At 41.0% G+C, this 15,404-nt stretch overlaps 1 protein-coding gene across 1 annotated transcript in view; it reads right to left on the bottom strand.

Moving 5' to 3' along the window:
* Nucleotides 1-15,404, bottom strand: part of LOC136576556 (sodium channel protein type 2 subunit alpha-like) — a 200,256-nt gene that overhangs the window by 162,961 nt on the left and 21,891 nt on the right. Inside the window, exon 2 of the mRNA XM_066575925.1 lies at nucleotides 7,365-7,679. Coding sequence (XP_066432022.1) covers nucleotides 7,365-7,631 — 267 coding nt within the window. The 5' untranslated portion in view covers nucleotides 7,632-7,679. The remainder of the gene's footprint in view (nucleotides 1-7,364; nucleotides 7,680-15,404) is intronic.

The following is a 15,404-nucleotide window of genomic DNA, read 5'->3' as shown; positions in this document are numbered from 1 at the left end:
ATATTAACCCCTTAACAAACAATAACATACTTGACCAATAACATATATGATTTGTCATCAAGGTAGTGCATGGAGAGGACTCGAGAGCTGACACCTGCCTGCAATGAATGTGATCAGTGCTAACTCAGATTGCAGCCATATAACCACTTAGATGCTATAGTCAATGCTCACCGTGGCATCTAGAAAGTTAGCTGCGGGACCCTCTCTATTGTCTCAATGGCCCACCAGCTACGTGATTACAGGCTACTTATGGTTTCCGATGGCATCCCACGGCCTAGTAAATGCTCCAAGGCATGCCATGTATTCTTACTAGGCGACAGTGATAGGTACAAGTATTCTAGTGGGATTTTCAAAAATGTAAAATTAGAGAGCAGGGTGGCTCAGTAGTTAGCACTGTAACCCTGCAGTCCTAGGTTTAAATCTGACCAAGGGCAACATTTGCATTGGGGTACTCCAGTTACTTCCTCCATGGAAAAATGGCCTAAGTTAAGGAATGACAATCTGTGTACAGTGCTATATAAATGAGTAAAATAAATTTTAAAAATATGTTTGATAAAGATATGAAAAACAAGAGTTATAAAAAAATCTACCTTTCCACATAAAAAAGTAAAAACAATTGGTATCGCTACATCCATAAAAGTCACAACTATTACAATATGATATTAACTCACAAAATAACCACCATAAATAAAACACATTGCCAGAATCACTCTACTTTTGTCTGTTTTCCCCCCAAAATGTAACAAAATGTGATCAAAAAGTTGTATGTCCCAAAATGGTATCAATGAAAGCAAGAGGCTACCCCACAAAAAAACAAGCCCTCACAGAGCCCTATCGATGAGAAAGTAAAAAGAGTTATGGGTCCCGGAATATGGCAACATAAAGCAATAAAAAAAAATAACTAATTTTTTTGCACAGTTGTAAAACATGAGAAATATATGAATTTGGCATCGCCATAGTTGTACAGAATAAAGTAAACATGTCAAACTGTGCCATGACCACTGTAAAAAAAAATCCCCCAAACAAGTGTTTTTTTTAGTTTCCATTTAACCTTATGTTTTTTAAAGTTTTTGAATATACTAGAGTAATGTGCAGAAGTTTTAGGCAGGTGTGGAGAGAAATGCTGCAAAGTAAGAATGCTTTCATAAATATAAGTGTTAATAGTTTTTTTGTCAAACAACAAAATTCAAAATGAATGAACAAAAGAGAAATCTAAATCCAATCGATATTTGGAGTGACCTCCCTTTGACTTCAAAACAGCATCAATTCTTCTAGGTATGCTTGCACACGTTTTTTGAAGGAACTCGACAGGGAGGTTGTTCCAAACATCTTGTAGAACTAAGCACAGATCTTCTGTGGATGTACATTTGCCCAAATCCTTTTGTCTCTTCATGTAATCCCAGACAGACTGGATGATGTGAGATCAGGGCTCTGTGGGGTCATATCATCACTTCCAGGACTCCTTCTATTTTTGAAAAACCTCTGACGTTGCAGCATTTTTTCTACACCTGCCTTAAACTTTTATGCAGTACTGTATATGGCACATTTTATGGTACTCTTAAAAATTACAAGTCATCTCACAAGAAACAAGCAGCTATGTCAACAGAAAAATAAAAAAAAGTTATGGCTCTTGGAAGGTGGGGATGAAAAAACAAACACAAAAATGGAAAATGGCTGGTCCTTAAGGGGGTGATATATAATATATTATGCTTGATGTTACCATTCTACTAAAGTAAATTTGTTAGTCCTAGTTATTATACATAAACCATTTATGAAGGAACGGGAGTCAGAATGTGGAAAAATAAAGTCATACGTTTGGCTTACCAACTCCACAGCTCTGATATACTAATATACTCACAGTCACTCTTTTTCTTTCTTTATATTTTTACAATTTTTAAAGGGGTTTTGTCATTAGGGAAAAAAATATCAATACTTACCTATTCCTTCCCAGGAAGTCTTCTAACCGCATCTTCTACTAATCGATCTTCACCTGGTTCCTCTAGTCTCCTGAGTCAAGTTGGATCCTCTTCTTCTTGTTTTGGAACGTCTATGAGCTTCAGTTCACTTCCTGCAGGGTAGTGAACGCTACAAGTGACGTAGCGTTCACTGCCTAGCAGGGAATGCCGAAACATCAGCAGCCTGCTTCAGCGCACACGTGCGATATCTCGCCGCTGGTGTTTTATATAGTATATGGAACACTAGTGGTGAGACATTGCGCATGCTCAATCGCGCTAAAACAGGCTGCCGAGGATTCGGAATTCCCTGCTAGGCAGTGAACGTTACATCACTAGTGACTGGGTACATTGACCTGCAGGAAGCAGAATGCCGGCAATGTATGTTTCGTCAGAGGAAGAAGACTATCCGGCCAGCTGGAGGTGACATGAAGCGGGGGACTATAGGAGCCAGGAGAAGATCAGTAAGGTGAAGATCTGGTAAGAAGGCTGCCTGGGGAGGAATAGGTAAGTATAGAATTTTTTTTAATGACAGAACCCCTTTAAATTATGCCCTGGGCAACCACCCATTCTGCATGTTTCTTGCCAAATATCTCATGCGTAGAAAACTGCTTATTCTTTGTTAAGTCTGTGCTGTGTCACTAAAGTCTGTCCCTGCTACAACGTGCTGTCTTACTTTTAGTAACTGCCTCTGAGACGTCATCTAAGTGTCAGCTATGCTAGCCTAGCATGCATGTGTGCTTGGAATGGTCACTATGCAGAAAGAATTGGAAGAAGAATATGTGCAGCTACAAAGAGAAAGGTCCAGGAATTACACCTTCTACTAAACCCCAGTAAATAAGATCTACAGTGGCTGGCTTGGTTCCACTTGTCCCTGAACTAAAATATCCCACACCTGAGAACTTTTCTGGTGCCAGAAGATGCATCCGAACCTCTATCTATATCTGCTACTTGCTTTTTCCTGATGCCTAGTACCTATCAAACTGATCAGGTTAAGGTGGCCACTATTACTACTTTACTCACTTGGACACAAAAACTTTTAGAACAGAGCAGTTCTGTTAGGACTTTAGACTGGGACCTTTTGTGCTATGAACCGTGTCTCTCCCTAGTGAGCTATCCAGCTTGCTGGACAAGGAGCATGGAATAAAGTTATGTTCCGCAGGTGTCAATCCAGTTCCTGTCTCAGAGCTCTTGCCCCACCCTACTTCTAATTAGGCTCATTATAAAAGTCCGACTCTGCCACTCCACCAGCGCCTGATTATTGTGCTCTACAGTTGTGATCTAGCTTCTTTCCTTCTCAACTACAAAGGATCTGAGACTTTCCGATAACGACTCCTGACTATTCTGACTACTCTCTGGTGACCAGCACAATTACTACACCTGTGGCTCCTATCCAGTGCTGGAAAATGCTACAAGTTCACTTGTCCTGTACTTCAATGTTTTCTTGGATGCTATGGCTATGATCTATGATTGATAACTCTTTCAGAACAGCATCTGCCAAGTCTACCACTGGCTCCCTACATCAAGATTCATGGCTTGTGGAGGACTATACTATGGAATTTCGGAGCTTTGCTTTTATACAAAGTAGAATATACTTAACACTCAAATTTCAATTTTGTCTGAGGATAAGCAGCCAGATTAATGATGAACTAGCTCACACAGGTGCTCCAGAGTCCCTAGAAAGTCTGCCCCAGTTGTCCATCCAGATTGGTTGTCAACTTCATAAGCAAGATCAGGAACATTTGAGACAATCCTTAAAGGTACAGTATGCAGCTTGGCCTAACTTGACCTGCCCTATCTAGTCAGGAATGTCTCAAGAAGCAGCTAGTCAATCTATATTGTGGACAACCAAAACATCTATTCTACTTGGCCTACTTGTGCGGGTAATCCCGTTCTGTCCAGAGTACTACTCCATGTTCTTATGGAACTATGTATTTATGTCCTCGTATTGCTTTCTTTCCAGTGGTCACAGAACAGTAATCCTTGATTCAGGTGCCAGAGATGATCTTTCTTGGGTTTAAGTTAGTGGATGGCTAATTTTCCTTTCCTGGTCCCATCATACAGTCGCTCACTGCTCTTCATGAACTACATAAGTAGTGGTTAAGTTTTTTTGCAGTAAAATGTATATTATTTCCATTTATCCTGGGCACCCCATGTTTGATCACACATGATGCTCTCGTTAGTTTATTGCCATTTGTATTGCCTGCCCCTTGTGACTATTTGTATCCTTCCAAGATGTCTGCTTCAAAGAGATCTCCTTTCATTTAGATCCAGACATCATACTTTTTGTTAATGACATGTTCTCAAGATTTTCTGGACATTCCCGGCCATTTGTTATTTTTTTATGTTAATGACATTGTCTGCATCATTGTAAGAACACCATCTACACGTCAAGAAGGTATTCAGGCACCTATAGATTTGCAATCTGTTTGCTTAAGCTTGAGAAATGTAAATATCTTAAAGACAAAGTGGGACCCCTTGATATCACTCTTTTCACCCAGGGGATTCAGATGCAGAAAAGCCTTCCATCAGCTGTTCAAACATCTGAGCTCTTCATCAGAGTAAGGTTGCAGCCATGCAGCAAGTAAATTCTATAGGATGTTTATTCACAATTTCCCTGCTGCTATTCAGATCCTCAATGCTTTGACTTGCTCCATTGTCTTGTTTTCTTGGTCCCAACCTGCTCAAGAAGGTTTTGATGATCTCAAAGGTAGAATTACTGCTATCGTTCAATGTTGAGGTTAACGCCTCAGAGTCATCTGTGAGAGCTATCTTTTCCCAGAAAGTGGAACCAAAAGGCCTTATCCATCCCATTCCCTTGTTTTCCAAAAGAAATCCTTCCAGCTGAAAGTAGTTATTATTTTTACTGATTCAGGACTATTAGCCATTTTAACTGGCATTAGCAGAATGGTGGTATTGGTTGGAAGGAATATCTCGTTTATCTATACAGCCGACAAGAATTTAGAATACTTCAGAATTGCTAAGCGGTTAAAACCAAGCCCAGTAAGCTCTTTTCTTTCCATTCTCATTCCATACCAAATACCATCCTGGATCAAAAAAATAGATAAGCTAATGCCTTATCTCATTTACAGTCTGCTAACCCAGTCTCCCATTATGCTGATTTTCCAAGTCTAAGATAAGAATTGTCTTGCTATCTTTCCCAAGCTGTTAACCCTTCTTAATTGTGCTTCCTCAGAGTCCATCATTGAAATAGACAATTAAGTTTACTATCAGTCCAAGGATAGTCTTCTTTTTGTACCAAAATTTTGAATCTTTGTTCATTCAAATATGAGACGAGAGGCATGAGTCTTCACTTACTGTCTATGGAGAAATTAAAAAGACCATTGAATTAATCCGCAAAAACGTTTGATGACCTCTTCCCATATCAAATTAGTAGGACTTCTCCAATCTTTCCCAATTTCTTTAAAAGCCTGGAGCTCAATTTCTATGTATTTAATTACGGATCTGCCAATTTTTAAAGAATACTCCATGCCAAACTTCTCCTGTGGTTGAGAGCTGCTCCTTCTTCGACAAACCCGTGCGGCATCTCTGAATTCTGTTCCTACTACATTGCACAACTTTTAGTCACTCCCTCTGAGAAGTTATCTAAGTTCTAACTACCCCAATGGCGGACGGGAATCCAGGTATACTTGTGACCTTATGGTCTCTTCTGAGTATTGTATAGAAGACACTAACAAAGTGTGAAGAATACACATAACAAAGGAACCTTCCAATAACAACTACTCTGCGTTTTGATCTTATTACTACAGTACAATAACATTATAAAATAAGTATTATTGTGACATAATCCTTGGTAATATATTCACAATAATAGTTCTGCAACTAAATTACTAGGTAAAGCTATGTTTCTTACTGTGCAGTTAGAATGTTTTTCAGAAAGCGGCATACAGTACATAGCGAGTCTAACAGAACCCCAATCTATAGCTTTTTATGAATTCCACTTACATAATTATGTCATATTTGCCTACTGTGCCGGATTATCTAGTAGTCCTGAAATGGTGGAGATATCCTGTAATCCCAATGGAGCAGGCGAGTCTCCAGAAAAGATTTCTGGCAGCGGCCTCTACGGAGGAGCATGCTGCATATGCTTTATACTGTTCCTATTGACTTCAATGGGGGCTGTATAAATATTTATGCTCTCCTTTAAGGCATCTGCAGACGACAAGAATCAGATCATTTGATTCTATGGCTGCATGACGGGAAGCACTAGGCTGGCACTCTTGATGAGCGGTTCTCTACTGGCTATTTGGGTCTTTATGATGACACATTCTGATTTTGTGCCCCTTGTGGAGATCACTGTGTATCACATATTCACTGCCAGTGAAAGGCCTACTAGAGAAGTGAACAAGAAACTGCAACTGCATCCCCCTTCTCTACACAGTGTCTATTACTTACTCTCGCTGTTAAACAAAATTATTGGTGACTAATGAGGTTTCAGGACATTTAGAGAGCCCAAAGTAAAAAAAAGGAAAATGGCCCTTTTTTCCTAATAAGATCCCCAATTCTGTATGCAACAAAGTTTTATATAATCACATGTACCAATGATTTATATAACAGCATTAAAAGGACAGGTATGCTTTAAACTGCTAATTTAAATTGACAGAGTACCATAAGTTTTGCTGGGCTGGTGCATCCCTCGTCTAAATACTTGAATGTCCTGTCCACCCCCTTGTCCAGCTACGCGTCGCTTCTTCAGGGTTAAAAACTACAAACTGTGTAGTAGTTCAAACAGCCCCCTATTTATGCTAAGAATATGTCTGGAAGGAGTAAGCTATGGATAGAATGAGAGTTTGACTGAGGAATCAGACTTTGGCCGCCTGCACACGAACGGGTCGGAATCCCGCAGCGGAATCCAACCCTGTGCACCGGCGGTAACCCCCGCGTACCTGTCCGAAGTCTCATGTGCAGGCGGCCTTCTGTGCTGCGGATGTGCTCGACGCACATGCGCAGTACACAGTTACCCGTGGCGTCGCTAGGCGATTACACAGATCCCGTGCCCCTTCTACAGTGCTCACTGCGGAAGGGTCGAAGGACGGACAGCTTCCATTGACTTCAATGGGAGCTGCCCGTGTGAGCCTGCAGTAAAATAGAGCGTGCTGCGATTTTCCCCTCGCGACGGGAAAATCGCAATTGATTTTCGCTCAAAAAATAATTCCAACGAGCGAAAATGAAGGGCAATCACTCAGGGCTCAGTCACACAGGCGCATCGGCACCCGTACACTGGCGCCGATGCGCCCGTGTGACTGAGCCGTTACTGCAGAAAGAAGACGACGAATGAGCTGGTGATGACGTCATCAGCTCATACACTCGTGCAAACATTTCTTGTTCAGAATCATTCAGAGTAAAAGAAGAAGAAGAAAAACAGGATACAAATTGACACAAAAGACATACCTTTTTGTTACTGTAATATGGGTCAAGGTCCTCCATTGGTTCCGAGACCATTCCTGAAGGTATGTCTCCATATATAAAAGGCAAGGATTTGCCTGCTTCCAAGTCCGAATTCGGCTTGGGGCCATTTTCATCGTCATCATCTCTACGATCCTTTGCTGGTTTCTTAGCTTTTTCTTCAGCAAAACGCTTCTCGACAGCTGCGAGAGATTCTCTAGTGAACAAGCGAAGGCTGTCAGGTCCTGGTGGGGGTAAAAGTGGCTGTTCCATCTTCTCATCCTGCACTAATTACCAATCAGCCTCTCACACATGAAGGTGCTAAAAAAATAAAAAGAAAGTCAATATGTATATGGTATAAAAAAATCTCTTGTCAAAGAATTACTGCAGCAGTGCAGCAAAAAACATGTATCAAATACTATCTACAACATACTGTACTACATAAGATAAGACGTTTACACAAGCCTGAGTGTACATAGAGCAGACAGGGCCCCATCAAAATTAAAATACTTCCCATTGGTACACTAAGCTGCCCTTTAGACCCTTTTTCTGGTGGGACACTTATTGTTTTAACAACCAATTAGACCTTGCAAGAAAGGAGGTCAATGGAACCCTAAATCTGGTTCCCACCTAACTTTTGTGACAGTGCACCTTCGGAGAAATGCAATGAGAACAAGAAACATTGTAGATGCCTATGCCCAGCACAGCACTAAGGTCCACTCCCATTGTGCTTGTGACCAGAGGTATGCAAGCCTTACAAGACCCAAGTTTTGCAAAGATGATCAGAACATCACTGGGACATCTTGGTGCAATTTGATATTTATTATGCAATATTGCTAACATTTAAAGCGAAATGTTTTGGCAAAAAACGGTAATATTTTTCTGTTGCAATGTTTCATTTTAAAGGCCATGGAAATGTTAGTGTATGAAAAATCAATACAAACATCTTACTTAGTCACTGCAGAAAAAAATTGAGGCACTTATCTGTTTTTCATTGCATTGCGTTTTTCTTCCCATGCATTTAAAAAGTGTCATACTTGGTTTGCAGGCACTCCTACATTTAAGTTTCTAAATTTCTGACTAGGGGTGTTCCGGTACTGATCAGCTGGTCTCTCTCATGCGGATGCACAAGCTCAGCTTTCCCTCTACTATCCTCTTTCAGAGGCTTTATAGCATAACCAGGCCCACTCAATACTAAACAGCTGTCTCTCCATCCTCTCTCTGAGTTGCTGCTGTTTCTCCATCACAGCTGACAAAATTCCGCCATAGGCCAGGAGAGGGTTATATTACCTGAGCTGTTCTTGTCTGCTGCCCATCCAATCCACCGAATACAGACCCCATTTTCATCTGTCCAACATGGCTGCAGCAATTTTTTAACTACCTAATGCACACTGTGCCCTGCTGATTACTCTGGCCAATCAAAGAGCACTTATGGTGCATTGGAGATCTATTGCTACTAGTGCACCATAAGGAATTAGGTGGTCTGAAGAATGCGTCGGACATTTTGGATGGCTGAATATAAGACCCAGAACTGAGAGATTAGAGGGATAGCAGAGAAAAACAACTATACGCATTAAACCTCATTTTATATATATATATATATATATATATATATATATATATATATACAATAATAATATCCATGGAGTTAAAGCGACCATGGTCTGGCAACCATGGTTCCCTCTGAGCTGATGATTGATTGCAATTGTCACAAAGTCCTTGTGTTGGTGACATCGTAACCAGCTCCCCATACCTTAAAGTGAAAACCAGCAGAGACCAGGTGAAACAAAAGCTGCAAGGGATTGGGTAAGATTATTGTTGTTGTTAGCCGTTTAGTCGTTCACCACCCTAAAGGAGAGCTCCCTCCATCCCTCCATGTTTTTAGTTATAAGATTAATATATATATATTATTATGTTACTAGATGGGTCTGATTCAGTTTTGAAAAAAAGTATGTCCCTGGATAACCCCATCAACATTCTACTCTGTAAGCTCATTTTTTAGATACTTTTAAAGTCCTATTTAGAGCAAAACCTATAGGATACTGCACCTACTGCATAGCTTCAGGGGTGGAGAATGACAAAAAAATTCTTTTTGAATACTTGTGTCATACTCAGCCCCCTTAAACCTTGCAGTAGGCATAACATGCTGTATTAGTTTTCACATACTTTTTCTTTTAACAGATTCTACTGCACAAACCCAAAATAATCACGATCATCTTTAGAATACATACTGTGAAAATTCAAATGCCCTCTCTGTAACGGCTTGCTAGCCATGTCAGATGGGCACTGGGTTGACGTCACAGTGTTAGCCCTGGCCCACATGATCCACACGCCTGTGCAGGCTCAGTATCATTTCGGCGCCAGACACCGACATGAGCACTTCTTTGCAGCTGTGTGCATAGATTGGTCGACTGGGAGGCATGTGTCCCAGCCAGCCAATCAGCACTCACCTGTACACATTTATTTTGGCTCCTCCTCATGGAGGACACAGGTTATACTTCTAGTCTGTAGGAGTTTCTGGTCAAATTGGCTCTCTTGACTATTTTGATATTGTATGTCATCTAGTTCTTTGTATGCTTGTTTCCATCTATACCATATTCTTTTCTATAGCAAACATTAGGGAGAGTCAGGGTTGCTCCTAACCTGGGGTTACCCTCATCAAGGCAAGTGCTCCACTTTTAGGTAAGGTCTCATCACATTAGTAGTTAGGGTCAGATTTCCTATTCCCCTAATTTTGGTTTCACTATTCATATTTTGTGTTCTCCACGTTAGTATGTTGTGTGTATATCCATCCTCTAACGATTAACTGATCTAAATGAAGTTTTTCACATCCCGCTTGGATGTAACTCTCTCTCAGACTTTGCTTTGGTTCTGTCCCTCATTTCTTTTTTTTTAAATGCTGAAAACGGCAATGAGACAGAAACCTGGGTGGAAACATAATTTTATTTTTATATAGCGCCAACTTATTCTGCAGTGCATAGACTTTAATGTGTGAAATGGAGACCACTTTAGTCTCCTTTTCAATGGTTTCCGTTAATTTCTGGCTTTTTAGGAGGATAGAAAAATGACATAGTCACACATTAAACTCTGTAGTCCTGTCCAGGATTCCAACCTCAATACTGTTTTTGCCACTTGAGACAGAACCTTGAGACAGAAGCTGAGGGTGTAACTAAAAAGAAGTCTCAACTAAGCCTTAAAGGGGCTTTCTGGATCTTAAAAATAAAGTTAAAAGGGCCTAAAAGTATCAAAAATAGAATAGTCACCTATCCCGGCTGGTCCTTACCAAAATAACAATCTTTGTGCCAGCTACATGGAACCCAGAAGAAACTGTGGCCAGTTACATGTCGTTTATTGTGCGCGTGACTGCTTAGCCATTCACAGGCTCCAGCGGTGATTCTTCTATCGCCGCTACAGCCTTTGAGCAGCTGAACGGTCACGTGCGGAATTTTTCTCTGTTCCAAGTGACGGGATGCAGCGCTAGATGGGCAGAGGGAGTGATAAGAGAGATTATTGTTTTTATTAATTTTTAGCCCTTTCAACTTTATTTTTAAGTCCAGGAAACCCTTCTAATGGCAGCTGTAATCTTCCAACTAGCAGCACAAAAGAGCACATGAAATATAACATATCACTGAACAAGTTCAAAGACGAATCTGCAGATTTAGAGACAGGACGCATAACACCCTCTATTCACTTCTTTGACTGTAGAACAGCAGGAGTTGTCGTTTTTCCCTTTCATATCTCTTGTCATAAAATATAGGCCATGAGTACAGTATGCAAGAGATTTTTTTCTACCCAATTAATGAATGCAACTTAGCCACTCTGCATTGGCAAGAAGCACAAGCTTGATCGTCTGATGCTGCTCACAAGAATGAATACAAAAAAGACCCTAGCCATTTACATGCTTCTAAGCCTGTCAGCCAGATCGTTACTGTAAAAGATAATTTATTATCTGGTTTAGAAAAACAATTTACTTAAATCCCCTAGCAAAGCATTTTGCGTTAATCGAGGGGAGTCCCTCATTCAGAACCTCTATTTATTAGACAGAGCAGAAAGCAAATACAAAGAAAGTCTCTCTGGAGGACCCAGCCTGTCCATGCATTACACACACACCATGTAATACTTTATCTGTCCTGTGGTGTCGCTGCAGGGGAATTTAACACTTGATACCATGCTTCCATGCAGACTACAGCTGATTGTTGAGATTCTATGCAGCACAAAAGTCTTACTTTTGGGGAGATTTCTAAGGCTATTACTACACAAGAGCTAGTGACACCAATAATTGTCAGACTGAACCTGAAAGCGCAGGTACAGCCCAGCAATTAGCACTATTATCCAAGCATTGATGGCACTTGAGTAATAGCACCACAACAAAAAAGTAAAGTATTTTCACAAGTGAACAAGCTCTTTGATTTTCAAATATAGTGTCTGTGCATAAATTGTATTTCTAACTGGAAAAAAAATCTGTTTTAACACATTAAGGACCAATCACATTTAAACTCATGATAAATAGTAGCCAGTACATGGCTGTCATTATTTAAAGTGATTTCTAATTTAACCCATATAAGGTTCTGCTCCTCTAGTAGGGTTTTCCTGACATTTTCTTAGTTGGATTTTTCAGCAAAAGCTGTAAAGAGCTAAATCACATCAAAGGGATCTGATTGTTGGAAGGTATCAGTCAAGAGAAAGCGACCAAAAAAATTTCCAAGGCATTGAATATAACATGGAACATGAAGAAGACCGTCATCAAGAAGTGGAATAAATTAGGCACAATAGTGACATTACCAAGAACTGGACGTCCCTTAAAGATTGATGAAAAAAACTGAAGAAAATTGGTCCAGGAGGCTGCCAAGAGGCCTACAGCAACACTGAAAGAGCTGCAGGAAATTCTGGCAAGTACTAGTTGTGTAGTGCATGTGACAACCATCTCCCATATTCTTCATATGTCTGGGTTGTGGGGTGGGGTGGAAAGATGGCAGCCTTTTTTAACAAAGAAAAACATCCAAGCCCAGCTATATTTTGCTAAAAGCTACATCAAGTTTGCCAAATGTATGCGGGAGAAAGTGTTATGGTCTGATAAGACCAAGGGTGGATTTTTTTGGCCATAAGCCCAAAAGTTATGTTTGGCTCAAAGCCAACACTGCGCATCAACAAAAGAATGGCTTCCCCAGAAGATCAAAGTTTTAGATAGACCAAGCCAGAGCCCAGACCTGGCTCCTATTGAAGATCTGTCGGTTGACCTGAAGAGGGCGCTACACATGACATGCCCTCGCACTCTGACAGATTTGGAGCACTTGTGTAAGGTAGAGTGGGCAAAGATTGCCAAGTCAAAATGTGCCATGCAGATAGACATCGACCAAAAAAGACTAAATGCTGTCATAAAATCAAAGGGCACAAAGTATTAGTTTTAGGCCTCATGTTCACTGGGAAATACGGGGTCGTGCAGATTTTCCATGCAGAATCCCGCAACGGATCCCTCCTTTCCCGCAGACATGAGGCCTGAAAATAGATTTTACTCACCTCTCCGGATGCTGCGGGTTCCTGTCCGTCGCGGCCGTATCTTCTTTTTTTCTGCCCGCAGATGTGCTCGGCACGCCGGCAGTGTGCCGCGCGCATGCGCCGTCCACTATCTTTTTTTTTTTTTTTTAACTCCTGCTCTTGTGCGCTCCCACGGCAGAGCAGAAATTTCAGGCGAAATACCAACTGAAATGAATGAGGACTTGGCCTGCAATTCCAAGCTGGACTACTACAGTGAGAACAGAACTGTCTTCTTCCTGCTGAAATCAGCATTGTGCATGAGTTCACAGAACAGCTGATTGGCAGAGGTCTCTTACTGAGGATAGGCTATCAACAGTTTACAAATAGAAAACCCCTTTAATTATAACTAATAGAAAGAATTAATGCTAATGAGATATAATAAATTAATGGGTTGCATTTTAATGGATATCATGTTTATGCCAAAGTTATAGCCAAATGTATAGCAAAGAGTGACCTTTTAGTATATGCTTGAACACAACAGATAAAACTGTTTGAGCATATGACAGCATACGTCTTGAGCATACTTCGGTGGCACATTTCAAGCTATGCGCTGAACAGAAGAGTTCTAGATTTAAGAAAATGCTCAATGTTGGCACTGACACTGCGTGTAATTAACGGTTGTGTGAAGCTATCAGGTACTGTAAATGACATGCAACTTTGACCCAAAATAGTTAGCTATAACTGTTTCGTGTCTGGACGAGACACTACATCAGGATAACCTGATAAAATGTCTGTCCAAGCATGAAATATGTAGTTCTAGCTGGTTATTTCTTGTCTCCAATTTGGGAAGTGGTGTGAGCAACTGATGGTCTTTCATGGTTTGCCTTATCCGCTTCAAAAAGTAATATTCCCTCAATATACCTATAACATTTATCACAGAAAGTATAGGACAGCCATGACACTTATCCACGGAGTCCACTCTGTTATTTCATTTTGGAGAAAGAAGGGCGGGAGAACTACCGAAAGCTACCTGCTCCTGTAAATCAGTGCCGCCGCGTTTCCGCTCCTTTCTCCTCCTCTGCTCGCTTCCTGATCTCTGCCTGTAGGGCTTGCGTGTACTCCCGCCCAGTGACTTACAGGGCCAGTGCACCTTCCCATAACTTGTCCCACTCTAATTCTGCCCCTGCACTCCTTATATTAAGCATCCACACCCTAGGGTGGATGCCTAAGCAATTGGTTTCCTACTGCAGTTTGTGACAAAGCCCCTGGTTGTGTTTGTTCTGGTTCTGACTCTTGCCTGACCTTGACTATTCTGACTTCTGTGCTCCCTGACCTTGACTCTAAACTCTGAATTTCATTATTGCCTGCTGCCTGCCCTGACCTTCGACATGGACCTCGTTATTAAAACTGTGTCACCAGCACTGAATAGAGCCTATTTCTCTACTATGCCCCTGTTCAGACCTTGCCTTGGCCCAGTGCAACGTCAGCAGCCATATTACCCCCCAGCTTGGGGCCCCGTAGCAAAGACCTTATCCCGCTTGGAGGGGTCAAGAGTGAAAACCGGGGTACCTCAGGTGCTGCTTCCACAAACTGACCAAAAGTCAAAGTGGTGCTTGGCAAGGTGGATCCACAACCTCCTGCATGGCAGAAAGTAAATAATAAGGATGAAAACGCAAGAAAAAATGTTTAGTTTTGGCCTAGATTCTCACATTAATAAAATTGGTTCAAGATATATCTGCATTGTATTGCAGATCAGAAATCATCATAACCATGCCAACAAGGAACAAGCACAAACCCATTATGTCTAGCTGCCGCATGATTTATATCTGTAACTGCTGCATTGCTAAAGGATGCGTAATCTAGCCTCTATTCTCGTAGCAGCAGTTGGCAGACCTTGAGTGATAGAAATCTATGTGACCTCAGACACAGTCTTATACTGGGTATGGCTGGATTTTAAAAAGCGCATAAATAAAAAGAATTTTTGGGTGGGAATTCTCTGTTTCCACTGTAGAAAAATCCTTTCAATTATTGCAAACTGTGTATAACTGTCAGAAACAGAACATCTAGGTAACAAGATGACCTCAGTCCACAATTATATTGTACAGTTCATGTGAACTGTCATAATAAGAAAAGATTTAAAATTTCATCGACTGGATGTTTTAGGTAAGAGAATCATTAATTCCTTTCTGCCATACACATATAAGGTGAATGGGCATTTACGTTCACAGTGTTTTTTCACAGCATTGGCTGATAACTATGCAGAATGTGGTATTTGTGTATCCCGATTCTTTCTTGGGCATCACTTAATCGTTAGAGTCCCATGCAAACACCAAGTGTAAACTCAGTGATCTGTGCCAATGAGCCATAAAGGTTAACCTACTAACAGAGTACTTTGACCATGGGGCTGTTAGCCCTTCCCCCTTTTCCATGGACATGTCAGCTGCAAAGAGAGTCTGTGGGCAATGTCTGAGTGATCAGTCCACCTCTGGAAAAACCCATATTGACTCTATACAAAAATATAATTTTCTTTAGTGACTGGATTAGCTTTTTTAGCACCTTTGACAAATCAAG

The sequence above is a fragment of the Eleutherodactylus coqui genome, chromosome 8 (genome assembly GCF_035609145.1).
Source record: "Eleutherodactylus coqui strain aEleCoq1 chromosome 8, aEleCoq1.hap1, whole genome shotgun sequence".
Classification (NCBI taxonomy): domain Eukaryota; kingdom Metazoa; phylum Chordata; class Amphibia; order Anura; family Eleutherodactylidae; genus Eleutherodactylus; species Eleutherodactylus coqui.
The sequence above is the reverse complement of the archived record's forward strand: the minus strand, read 5'-3'. Positions and strand labels throughout refer to the sequence as shown.